General features: G+C 34.9%; 1 protein-coding gene across 1 annotated transcript; it reads right to left on the bottom strand.

Moving 5' to 3' along the window:
- Nucleotides 1–461: 461 nt before the first annotated feature.
- LOC109212435 (protein DCL, chloroplastic-like) lies at nt 462–2,399 on the bottom strand. Its single transcript, XM_019376088.1, has 2 exons — nt 1,965–2,399; nt 462–1,010 (listed from the first exon to the last, which is right to left on the bottom strand). Exons 1-2 carry the CDS (start codon nt 2,301–2,303, stop codon nt 702–704), a joined length of 648 nt encoding a protein of 215 aa, XP_019231633.1. The 5' UTR covers nt 2,304–2,399; the 3' UTR covers nt 462–701.
- Nucleotides 2,400–13,658: the final 11,259 nt, after the last annotated feature.

Below are 13,658 nucleotides of genomic sequence, written 5' to 3'. Positions count from 1 at the left end.
AGATGGGACGAATTTGATTTTTTATATTTGCTTTTCTTTTTATTCTTTTAGTTACTTTATTAATAATTATTTCTATTTCAGTATTTTTTAATTAAATTTTTTTAATTAATAATTATTTGCACACACCTTTGCCACATTGACTATATCAATGCCACATAAGCATAGTCAACGGTCAGAGTTGTTTATTGATATCCATTTTTGAGTTGAGGTGTTCAAATGGAAAAATTCTAAGTTAGTTTACCGGGTTGACAAACCATTGCAAGTTTACGTGACCATGAGGCCATTTTGCCTTCTTTTTTCAATAAATCCCTGTTTAAATTAAATTTTACTTATATTGCACTGTAAAAAGTTTTACGCTATGAATACATTTAGCTTTTTTTTTTTTACTAAACATACGTATGATAGTGATTACATGCAGTTATTACAATATCACTGAATATAAGGGTTCATGGGTCAAAATATCAGACAACAATCAGAAGGCTTCTCATATTTAACAAAATTTAACCAACTTTTGGTAAGATAATAGGTGATACTGCCAATAAAATGTTATTTCATGTAGTTCTTACAGGCATGAGACTTTACCAAGCAAAAAACATTACGGCAAAACTGCGGGAATATAGATGTAACAAACCAAAATTTGGATTTTAAACAGCACTTAACAAGACTGATCAGAAGAATTTGGCACTCTATTGTCAGCTTGTTTAGTATCTTGACCTCCCTCCTCTTCCACGGCCACGCCCATATCCACCTCCTCTTCCTCCACCACCACCACCTTTTCCACCGTTAGCATAATGTTTTACTTGCATGTTCACTGGAAGGGGTTGTATCTGATCTACACACTTCCTAAAGCTAAAATCATCCACAGAATCATCCTCCCTAATAACAAAGAAGCAGCGACTTTTGAACTGTGGATGAAATCGGATTTGGAAAGCGCGAACTCCTGTACCAATCTTCTTCTCTGGTTCTGAATGGCCCTTCTTAAGTAAGTCAAGTAGGACTATCTGCTCATACTGCAACACCAAACCAACAAAACATAAGTGATCATGATCATCATATCGAGCACTCATATGTAAGTAATAAATGTAACATTCCAATATATCCGATGCCAAGATTTAGCTCCAAAATGAGAATCCATGAAAGCTGAATCATAGTTCCAACAGAACATCCTTATGAAATGGACTTTCTTGTGCAGGAATAACTATTAACTCCCCTCTAACGTTATGACTAATACAAATGATATACATTTCTGAGCAAGTATTTGGCCATTTTTTGCTCTCAATAATTAGATCGAGTTGAAAGCACCAATCTGACAAAGATATTAATTTGACCCCAACAAAAGGCCAAGTATAGTCCAACAGGCAAGAAAGCAAGTGAATTCCAAATGGAGCCTAAAGGCAATCTCTGAGCAACATGAATTGAGGATGGAGTGGTAATTCAGAGCAAAATCAAATCAAATAGATAATCATTTCCGATTGCAACCAATAAAGTCCGAATTGACTAACACCTCTAATTTAGGCCATAGAAAGATTACGACTATAACCAGAGGCAGCTACAAGATTATCCAAGTAACAAAAGAAAAAGATGTTTGTTGTCAAAACACACACATATCCAAAATGGATGTACAGTCAATTTATTAGAAAACAAAATATAATAACTAAGCAATCCGTATTAGTCATTTTGACGTCGATGTGAGTATGATATAATGCAGTTTGATGTTCTAATGAAATGGAAAATCAGGATGTTCCCAAGTAAAAGATCCTAAATAGCCAACCCGAAAAGTCCCAAATTTTCACAGTCCATTGCCCATACATAACCACTTAAACCAGAGAACCGCAGGACAGGGTAAAAACCAAATCTTGCTTTACACAATAATAAAAACACTAGTCACCTGCTCATTTTGTGAAATATGCTGAATATGTGACATCTTGCAAACAAGGTTAATACAAACAGTGTGATATTTTTACCTTGTTGAGATTGAGATTGGGAGTCCAGGAATGGAGGAGTTTGTAAAAGTAATCAAACATCTCCACAGACGACCCAAAGCTCTTCGGACCCACGCTAACAGGATCCGACCCATCTTTCTTTTCTTCTTCGCCGGAGTTGTCGACTTTCGGCTTCTTCGTGGCGTCTCCATTCTCTCCATTCACCTCTAGCTCGTCTCCCTCCTCCCTTAGACGCTTCGAGCCGCCGTTCTCAGCCGCATCATCGGCGGCTTGAGCTTCCACGTCCATTTTCTGTGCAGAGGTTTCTTCTTTCCCGGTCTGTGATACGGTTTCGGAGGCTTGAGGTTCAGTTTCCGCCATGGCTGAGCTGCTCGACTTAAAATTTTTTGGGAAAAGAAACCCTAACTCTTTCTTTACATTAAAATAGCGGGTTCTTTTTACCCGACTTAACAACTTCGCTAACCCAAGAGGAGATCCTTGCTAGTAATTTTTTCTTTGTTTTTTACCTTACTACTTCTTCCCTGTTATAAATACAATTATATTTATAGTAAATGTCTATATTTAGAGAGATTTTAGGGTTCATTGCTCGGTGGCTAAGCCACCATCTCCCTATAAATAGACGGCTCTATTCTATTGTAATTCATCCCAAAATTCAATAAGAACTCTCTCTCTACTTTTCTCTGCAATATTCTTCCTCTTCTTTTTATTGTTCATAACAGGTTATCAGCACGACACTCTAACCAATTGAGTAGAAGCTTTGGGATTGAGCATAATGATTGTCAATTATTCCATGAACTTCCTTCATGATTAAATTCTGGATTTAAGGTAAGTATTTTACCGTATTTTTCTCTTTTATTCTATACTTTGATTTTAAATACAAGCAAAGACAACAAAGTTTGATTATAACTCTAATGGAGTTTGTAAGAAATTATAACCACCTGAAGTGGTAAAAGTTTCTATGTCTTGCCATGATCAAATTCATGTATGATTATGGGCACAAAAAGTGGAAACTCGTCCCATTGAATTTGCTCCATTCTCATTCCCTTAAGAGAATGTGATAGCAGTATGTGATAAGCCTGAAAGAAGATAAAATTATCACTATGAATGTATCAATGGATGTGGACGTGGCAATAGACGAAATTATAATCGTCATCATTGTAATAATGAGAATAATAAGGATTCTCAAAATAATCCCCACTTGTAAAAATACTTGTCATCGATTTGGCATGAGATTTTATAAAGCACATATAGATGATTATGGTCTATTCATGATGTGAATGTGATAACATCTGATTTAAGAATACATATTCATTTTTGGAAGAATATGAGCATGCTAGTGATATATACCACACTCACCTCTAGAAAGAGGTTTGAGATGATATAAGAAAATAATATCATTATTATGGCATGCATGGTCATTGGTCACGTACCTATTGTACGCCAAAATATTTTGGCATTGTGATTATTAAAAGTCAACGGTAATGCAAGAAAAAGATCTTGCATATAATTTTGACCATAACCATAATGGTATAACTTTCTCATTAAAAGAGATATTCACCATATGGGTGTTGATGAATATGTGGTACTACAAAATTAATTGAGAACTCTGCAAGAGCCAATTATACTATTTTGGAGAAACACAATTAATTACCAATAAGGTATTGTGTTGTAGTAAGTCTCAAAGAAACTTATTCAGTTTCCAAAGTATACGCGAAAGCGGTTGATTATATTGAGACTATAAATAAAGGAAAGATTTAATATCTTCTATTACTACATCTTGTAGCGGGGTAATATGTATGTGAAAAGCTACCCGCTTTATTCTCCAATTTGTACTACATAAACAAAAGAATACCACAATGAAGTGGATATTTATTGATATAAAAACTCTTATCATAATAAACTAGGAGTTTATTCATAATTGCACACATCATGTTGTAAACCTAAAGTTTATCAATATTGATAATTTATCCAGTTGGGATAATTGGTTTAGCCATGTTAATTCAAGTATGATGTGCAAAATAAAAGAGAATTCACATGGGTAAATATTAAAGAACTAGAAAGTTCTTTACGTATTCTCTTATATTGTTTGTTCTCATTAATTAATAGATCAACTAAAATTGGGATTGAATCCCATGAATGCTGGAAATATCAAAGGTGAATATGGGCCCATTCACCTGCCATGTATACCACATAAGATGCATCTATGAGATGGTTACATGTGCGATTATTATTAACCCGCAACATGGTGTTTGCGAGGTAACTTGCTCAATAATTTAATTTAGAGCATATTCCAGATTTTCTATTCAAGAAGTTCATCTTGATAAGTTGGTCTACATCACAGCTGGTTTAGCAAAATGATTTATTGAGTGCCTCCACTTAATAGCTAAACAATTGCTTATGAGAATAAAGTTTTGTATATCAGTTTGATATACGTTATATACGAAAGTATATTAATTTCTCCCCTCACAAGTGGTTCATGGTCAGGAAACAAATAATTCCATCTTATTATTATTGATGTGCGGTGTATATTTTGATTAACACCATAACGCACAAAGATGGGTTCTCAAAGTTGAGAAAACAAGTTAGTTTTTCTAACATGAGGGGGAGACATGATAAACAGTTGAGAAAAGGTTACGTGGAATGAATTATCACTTGTACATCTAGATCCTCGAATAAGATAATATGAACTTGAAGTTCATAAAAGGATAATTCAGTTGCAATTTATTGCAAAGCATGTCAGACGCATTTGCTGACCCAAAGAAAGTAACTATATTCTCATTGCAAATGCTCTTATTAAGTCCTAGAAGGACAAAGTCTATGGTACGCTTGAAGCGTATAGACAAGTCGGTTTCAAATAAACTTCTTGATAAAGAAGATGAGCAAATGATCTAAATGATCATAATAAAGGAGGCAAGTGATCTAGAAGATAACATGACATAACACTTCATAAAATCTCATGAGAGATTCAGGTACCTGAATATATGAATGAAGAGATCTCTATGTTATGTCTTTATGAAAAATAAGGAGGTTGGAACCGATATAAAAAGTTTGTCGACGACATCTATAATAGCGCTAAATATATATGAGGATCTTAAGTATGGAGAAATAATTCAAGTAGAATTTGGTTTCATATGAAAGACATGTAGTTTTGGACCTGCAGTTCAAACACTTGAATAAAGTCAATGATATGTGCAATCAGTTTTCGGTATCTTATATGTCTAGCATGACATGAAAACTTGATATGCATCTAAAGTCTATTATATGGCTTATATGACTTAACAATCCGTGAAGGATTTAAATTGCTTAAAGCATATAGAATTCATGGTCATGAAGTACTACATCCTCAGTGCAATTTGTGCACAAATGTATCTTGCTATAACTATATGCATGATAATATGATAGCAAGAGTTCTCACCTCTATGTGAAGATATTGAACTGACGATTCCAACAAGATCATATGAAGACAATTCATCTCTATCAAGAATGATGATTTCAAGGTGCAATATGTTCATTCAAAGTTAATATGCATGATTTGTTCATCAAATCTCTACCAAAGATCTTTTCAAGATGGTGCACAAGATTGGAATGCAAATGCTCAAGGATGTGAATTGATGCTCTCATCAGGGGGAGTTAATACGCATTGTACTCTTTTTCCCTTACTAGGTTTTGTCCCACTGGGTTTTCCTTGCAAGGTTTTTAACGAGGCAACCAAAAGGCGTATTGTTAGATATGTGTACTCTTTTTCCTTCTCTAGAATTTTTTTCCCACTGGGTTTTATTTTAGTTAAGGTTTTAACGAGGCACATTATCTGTTGAATAGACATTCAAGGGAGAGTGTTATAAATACAATTATATTTATGGTGAATGTCTATATTTAGAGAGATTCTAGGGTTCATTGCTTGGTGGCTAAGCTACCATCTCCCTATAAATAGAGGGCTCTATTCTATTGTAATTCATCCCAAAATTCAATAAGAACTCTCTCTCTACTTTTCTCTGCAATACTCTTCCTCTTCTTTTTATTGTTCATAACATTCCCCTTTTTTTTTCTGCACGAAAATAACTTTAAGAATGAATATAATACTAGTACAGTACAATTTACCAACACTTTCGACCTTTTTCAAGCGCTTTCAAATTCATTTGTTATTTTTGTTTTTACGTTAATAGACCAATGATAATTTATTTTAACTTACATAGCCATTAGGAGCTAGTTATGTAAAGTTACAGTTTGCTGAACTGCAAAAAGAATCTTCAGTTGAAACCCAAAATCAAGGACGAGAGGGGCCTTGGCCCAACACTTTCTCAATGGGCTGAAAGGCAGATAAATCGGTAAAAATTGCACGGGGCGTCCTATTTGGTCGCCCCCATTTAACCTATAGTCATTTTTTAAAAAAATTTTAACTTGTACCCACATTTTAAACAACTTCAGCCCCCTTTCTCCTCCTCCTTCTCCTCCTTCGTTTTCTTCTTCTTCTTCTTCTTCTTCTTCTTCTTCTTTCTTTTGCTGCTGTTGGTGCTGCTATGAAACTCCAGTTCATGGGATGATTGCCATAAGTATGTTTATCAGATTATTTAAAAATAAATTATAAATAATTACGTAAGCTAGTAGACAATAATTTGTGAATATTTCCACGTACGGAAAGTTTAAGGTCACACTTAGTGATTCTTTTCATGATAATTCTGTTCTTTTCACGTTTATTTATTTTCAAAATTTTATGATTTAGATACTGTTGGCAATCTGATTATTTTATAGTAGTCTGATTATAACAAAACTAATGAATCCAGGACAAAAAAACTTCAGCTTATTTAGTGCTGAACTTTTTACAAATGAACTAAATAACTTCAGCATCTTCTGCTGAAGTTTTTGAACAAGCTTTATGACAAAACTAATGAATCCAGGACAAAAAAAAAAGTTCAGCTTATTTAGTGCAGAAGTTTTTACAAATGAACTAAATAACTTCAGCTTCTTCTGCTGAAGTTTTTGAAAAAGCTTATCCAGGACAAAAAAACTTCAGCTTATTTAGTGCTGAAGTTTTTATAAATGAACTAAATAACTTCAGCATCTTCTGCTGAAGTTTTTGAAAAAGCTTAATGACAAAACTAATGAATCCAGGACAAAAAAACTTCAGCTTATTTAGTGCAATTACAAACAAAAACTTCAACAAATAGAGAACAAAACTTCAGCTACTATGCTTAAGTTCAGCAATTACAAACAAAAACTTCAGCAAATAGAGAACAAAACTTCAGCTACTATGCTTAAGTTCAGCAATTACAAACAAAAACTTCAGCAAATAGAGAACAAAACTTCAGCTACTATGCTCAAGTTCAACAATTACAAACAAAAACTTCAGCACACTTGGTTCAGCACACTTTCTACTTCAGGCCCGTCTACTAGAATGCTGAAGTTTTGCGTGATTGCCTTTGCTACTTCAGCCCCGTATGCTGAAGTTACGCGAAAAAGTGGGTACGCTTGCAATTTTTTTTTTTGCAAAGCGGGCACAAGTTAAAACGTGACCAAAAAGCGGGTATAGATGCAAATGGGGATTGTTACACATTAGCCGGTCAAATTCACTGTGTACTTTTTCTAGCCGATATACATAGATTATATATTAAATATACATGGTTGTACATATAGTATACAAGAATTACATATATTATATATATTATACATCCGTCGGCTATTTTTAGTTTAAGAGATTAAGTAGACGGCTATTTGGGTTAATTCTTCACAAATATCAATACTATTGAGGCGCAATCCTTGATTCTAAATCGTGTTTTAGACATCCGGACTTAAAAGGGATGAAATAGGCAAAAGGCATAGACGATGAAGAGTGAACCTTAGTTCAGGTCATTTTGTGATCAACTAAATTGCACAAAACTTGAAATTTTTGGTCGTCAAAGAATCTTCGAATAAATGCATTACTTAATCATGTATGAGGAAACATGTTTGCGGAAAATACAATAAGTCAATGTACTAAGTTATGAAAAAAAAAAAATTCACCATTAATCTATCTATCAATCTACTATATTAAAAGCACAAACGCCTTTAGCGAAATATCGTTCGTTTTTTTTACCTTTTAAAAAGAAATTTCACATTAGACAAAATAGTAAATTAGGTTATTTTCCTAATTTGTAGGAATTGTCATTTAATTTTTCCTAATATTTACGAATAGTCATTTAATTTTTCCTAATATTTAATACTTTGATATGAAAAATAATATTATTTAATTCGAGTAATTTTAATTTCCTTCCAGTTGTAGGAGTTATCAACTCCATTTAGATTTAGGAGTATTAAGTTCTAGGAACTTTCACGGGTATTTCTTTGGCAATTTTACCTCCTATAGCAAATGTATACATCCTATTTATTATAAATCAAAACTCTTTTAAAATATTATTTTCTATAACTACCATTTTTTTATAGCAAAATAGGTATTTGTGGTATACATTACCATTAAGGCGTTAAATACGCTATTTATATTTCTCTCTCTCATTCTTCCAGTTATTCTCTCTCAAAATCTTAGCAAAATACTTCTTCTTTCTCTCTCCACGATCTCACTCTCTCTCTCTCTCTCTCACTGCAAGATTGTGCTGATTGTTAAAGCACGATTCTCTCTCTCACTTTCAATGTTTTTATTCTAAAAATTCGTGGTAAGTGTTAAAGTTTATGGGTTCGGAAGGGGTTTTGATTGATCAAAAGAAGAATCTGCTTCAACCGATATGCCCTTAGGCACGACCATACATAACATAGAAATCACACTTGGAAAGAGTGGACAATTAGCTAGAGCAGCGGGTGCTGTAGCGAAACTGATTGCAAAAGAGAGGAAACCGGCCACATTAAAATTACCTTCTGGAGAGGTCCGTTTGATATCCAAAAACTGCTCAGCAACAGTCGGACAAGTGGGGAATGTTCTTGGGCCAGTTCACGCTTCTTCTTTTTCTCTTCACTCTTTTTTTTTTAAATTTTCACCATTGTTAGGTTTTCAACATAAAACTTCAAATTTCCTCTTCAATGGTTGATTCAACAACTCCGAAGAGGGTTACACGAGGTATACCCACTAAAGCACTCAATTTGATGGGCCATCTTTCGATTTGCATATCACTCAATAGGAACATGTATTTGCAGGTTCATCAGCAACCATGGAAGCTGAAAGGCGAACAAAAGTACGCAATGACCCTATGAAACAAGGTCAAGATAAAAAATCTTCGAAAAATCAACACCTGATGTTCCTCAAGTTTATGTACAAAACTTAAATGTGAAAAAGAGAAAAAAACCTATCGAGGTTGCTTCTAGGAGCAAGGGAAAAGAGGTCGCTAAAGGAAGTAGCTCGGAAACACGGATGGACAAGGTATTCTTAGATGTATTTATATGTATTTGTGTCCGCATACACTGATTTTAGTTTGTACAGTGATTTTTATTTTTTATATTTAGATGTATTTATATGTATGAGTTCATAAAGCAACAATTGTAAATACACCAAAAGTTCTATCATTATTGCCATAACTCAAAGTTGTTATTTTTTGTCATAATCAGTGTTCTTTATGCATTCATGTCTTTGTTCTGTACTCATGTATTCACTGTTTTGTATGTACTGTATTTTGTATACAATGAAAATGATATATTTGATATATACCTGTATTTATATGTATTTGAACTCACAAATAACCTACATTAAAAACAATTAAAGTAATGTACCAACCTAATCATTTGTATTTATAAGCATGTAATTATCTTTTTGTTGTGCTTGTATGCAGAAAATAAAATTCTTTGTTAAACACCCGCCTACTTTATCTCCGTATAACAGTTCCTACACTGACACAGACATAATATCCGACCTCAAAGAAAAACTTAGTCCAGAGTAGTACAAACTATTTGGTACTACCCGTTTTGGTATATTCCTCGATATAAAGCATTGTGAGGTTCAACATCAGCTATTCAGGTGCTTCATGTTTCTAGAGCTTGAAGGTTCTATTGACTCATTTTTAATTTACTCCGGCTATTATATGGTGCACTCCTTTGGGACTATGTTATGCGGAAGTTAGATGCCGATACGATAAGCGACAATGAAGCACCGGCAAAGATTGTTAGGCAAATCATAGAATCGGATACTTCTGTGAAGATAGTTATAGAATAGTTTTCTGTTTTACAGATTGTATTTTCAGCTTATTACTGAATTGATATGGTTTTACGCAACATTTTTGTTTAGAATATATGAATGTGTTTCTTGTTTTGATGCAACTGTTATTATGAATACATTCATTTTTATTATGTACTTCTATATTCAAATTCTCATGATTCAAGAATCCATTAGCGTTATTGTTTTTTAAAAGTGCTGAAATGTCACGACCCAAGTTCTCCCTCCATCTGTCGTGACGGCACCTAGTCTCTACGACTAGGTAAGCCTAACAATTAACGGAAAAAGAATTAACAGATATGAAACTAGCAATTTACGGGTAATATAATGAAGAACGTTATAATGCCGCTCGGCATATACAATATCACTCTCTCAAACTAAACAAAACACTCCCAAAATTCGGAATCTCATGAATCACAAGCTAAAGAAAATACATAATGGTTTCTAACTCCAGAAGTCTAATAACAAGGAAAATACAAGGAAAAGCCTATAACTGAAGGGAGAGTAAAGAGGGACTTCTAGGTCTGCGAACGCGGCAGATATACCTTGAAGTCTCTGAATCGCCTCGCCTCACGGATAGTATGGCTGAGCAGAAGAACCTGGATCTGCACACGAAAAACAAGTGCAGGAAAGGGCATGAGTATACCACAGCAGTACCCAGTAAGTGCCAAGCTTAACCTCGGTCGAGTAGTGACGAGGAAGGTCAGGGCCTACTGGTTATATATATATAACAAGGTAAAAACAGTAAGAAATATGACAGTATAATTGAACTACTAACAGTCAATAAAGATGAAATCACAGAAAGAAATAACATAGTACACAGAGAGAAAGCAACAGGGGATCTCCCAGGATAACGTCCCGTAGTCCCAAATGTAAATGTGCAGAGGATCTCCCGGGATGCCGTCCCGTAGTCCAAATCGTAAATGTGCAGGGGGATCTCCCGGAATACCGATCCGTAGTCCCAAAATAAATATCCAGTACAAGGGGATCTCCCGGGATACCGTCCCGTAGTCCCAAAGTAAACATGCAAGGGGATCTCCGAAATTCCGTTCCGTAGTCCCAAAGTAAATGCACAACAGTCTCAACAAGGAATTCACAGTTCTATACAGGTTCGTATCAAGAAAACAGGTAATTCTACCCTAAACATGCTACACAGAATTCAAGTAAAACAGTTAAATTAGTTAAGAAAGTTAAGTCACATAAGCATGCTTTCCTAAACTACACAGGAGGCCTCAAATACTAAAATTACTCAATTAAAGGAAAAACACAGATATTTACTTAATGGAAACGGGGGTTTTCAACAATTAGCATATGTGCGCACTCTTCACCTCACGTACAAGGCATTCATATAACAACAGTACCAAAATCCTAAGGGGAGTTTCCCCCACACAAGGTTAGGCAAGCCACTTACCTCGAACCAAGCTCAAATCAAATCCGAAATCACGCTCTTGCCACGAGTATCTAACTCCGAGTGACCCAAATCTAATCAAATCAATTTCATAATGTAAATATAACTAAAAATAACTAATTTAGCTAATGAAATCGAAGCTAAGGCAAGAAAATAGAGAACGCCCAAAAATTCTCCCTGGGCCCACATCTCGGAATCGGGTAAAAATTACGGATTATGAACACTCATTCACTCACGAGTTCACTCGTACAAAAATCATCCCAATCCGACGTCAAATTCTTATCCAAAACTTAGATTTTCCATTGGGGAACTTTTTCCCCCATTTCCAAACTTCTACCCTCAAATTCCTTAATTAAATGAGAAAAATAATAATAGATTAATGTATTAGAACTAAATTAGAGTTAAAATTCGTTACCCAATAGTTCTCCTTCAAAATCTCTAAACAAATCGCCTTCTACCGTGCTCTAAATCAATTGAAGTTATGAACTCAAACCCTCGATTTCACTCTTTTCTGCCCAGTGATTTCCGCTTCTGCGATGGGTCCACCGCACCTGCGGTCGCGCTTCTGCGTCCCAAGCTCCGCACCTGCGGAATTTCATTAAGCCTCCAGATTAGCACCTACGCTCCTCTCTTCGCAGATGCGGTTCCGCTTCTGCGGTCCTTGAGCCGCATCTGCGACCAACTGCCCTTATGCCTTAGACCGTATCTGCGGTTGCCAAACCACTTCTGCGGCGCCGCACCTGCGGTCCAAGCTCCGCAGGTGCGAAACCAACAGATTCAGCACATCAGAAAATTGCCTAAGTCCAAATTCAATTCCGTTAAGCATCCGAAACTCACTTGAGGCCCCCGGGACCTCAACCAAACAAACCAACCAACCCTAAAACATCATACGAACTTAGTCGAACCCTCAAATCACATAAAACAACGCTAAAACCACGAATCACCCTCCAATCCAAGCCTAATGAACTTGAAATCTCAAGAATTCTACAACCGATGCCGAAACCAACCAAACCATGTCCGATTGACCCCAAAATTTTGCACACAAGTCACATTCAACACTACGGAACTATTTCAACTTTTGGAATCAGATTCCGACCCCGATATCAGAATTTCACTATCGATCCGGAAACTTCAAAAATTCAACTTTCGGCATTTCAAGCCTAAATAAGCTACGGACCTCCAAAACACAATCCGAACATGCCCCTAAGCCCGAAATCACCCAACGGAGCTAACGGAATCAACGAGATTCCATTCTGAAGCCGTCTTCACACTGTTCCGACTACGGTCTAAATTCTAAAGCTTAAGCTCTCGTTTAGGGACTAAGTGTCCCAAAACACTCCGAAACTCAAAACGAATCATCCCGGCAAATCACAATAGCATAAATAAACATGGGGGAAACAATTAATAGGGGATCGGGCGTAAATTCTCAAAATGACCGGCCGGGTCGTTACATGAAAATAATGTAATCTAATGTAATTGTATTAACTGTATTTTAGTTATGCTTAATACATGAAGTTTTTTGGATCTTTCTGTAATCAAATGTATTCATATTTAGTTGTATTTATTTATTTTTGAAGTCTAATAAAAAATTTGATTAAATACACTAAATGTACGGGGACCACTTACAGTATATACACGTTCCCTGTATGTATTCTACTGTATTTCTATATTTGTGTATTCATATGTACACAGTTGTATTCTGTATTCAAATATATTTTGAATTAAATTATAAAAATCTATTTAACCATTTACAGTATATATACATGTCATGTTATACGTATACATACATATATATACATCATTTTTTAAGGTATCAGAAAACTTAACAGCAACGTATTTAGTCATGTACATAGTTGTATTCTGTATTCAAATGTACTTTGAATTGTAATATAACAATGTATTTAACCAAACTCAGTATATATGCATCATTTTTTATACATATCATTAAACTTAACAGTAATGTATTTAGTCATCTACCTTTTAAAAATTCATCCAAGAACAATCAAATATATCTAGAAACCAATAAGTAATAGAAAATCTTGAACAAATCCAAAAATAATAATTGAAGGAATTAAAATCAGAACATCAACTAATTCCTACATGGGGCATTTCTGCAAGTATGCTTATTATGCCCACCCTGCCACATATACTACATGAATGTTGACTCTTCTTCTAAAGC

The sequence above is a fragment of the Nicotiana attenuata genome, unplaced genomic scaffold, assembly GCF_001879085.1.
Source record: "Nicotiana attenuata strain UT unplaced genomic scaffold, NIATTr2, whole genome shotgun sequence".
Classification (NCBI taxonomy): Eukaryota; Viridiplantae; Streptophyta; class Magnoliopsida; order Solanales; family Solanaceae; genus Nicotiana; species Nicotiana attenuata.
The sequence above is the reverse complement of the archived record's forward strand: the minus strand, read 5'-3'. Positions and strand labels throughout refer to the sequence as shown.

Bases quoted from the DNA above. Each gene is read 5' to 3' on its own strand.
- LOC109212435 (XM_019376088.1), bottom strand. From the start codon at position 2,303: ATGGCGGAAACTGAACCTCAAGCCTCCGAAACCGTATCACAGACCGGG. The intron at 1,011-1,964 runs GTAAAAATATCA...TTGGTGTTGCAG, and splicing joins CCAATCTCAATCTCAACAAG to TATGAGCAGATAGTCCTACT.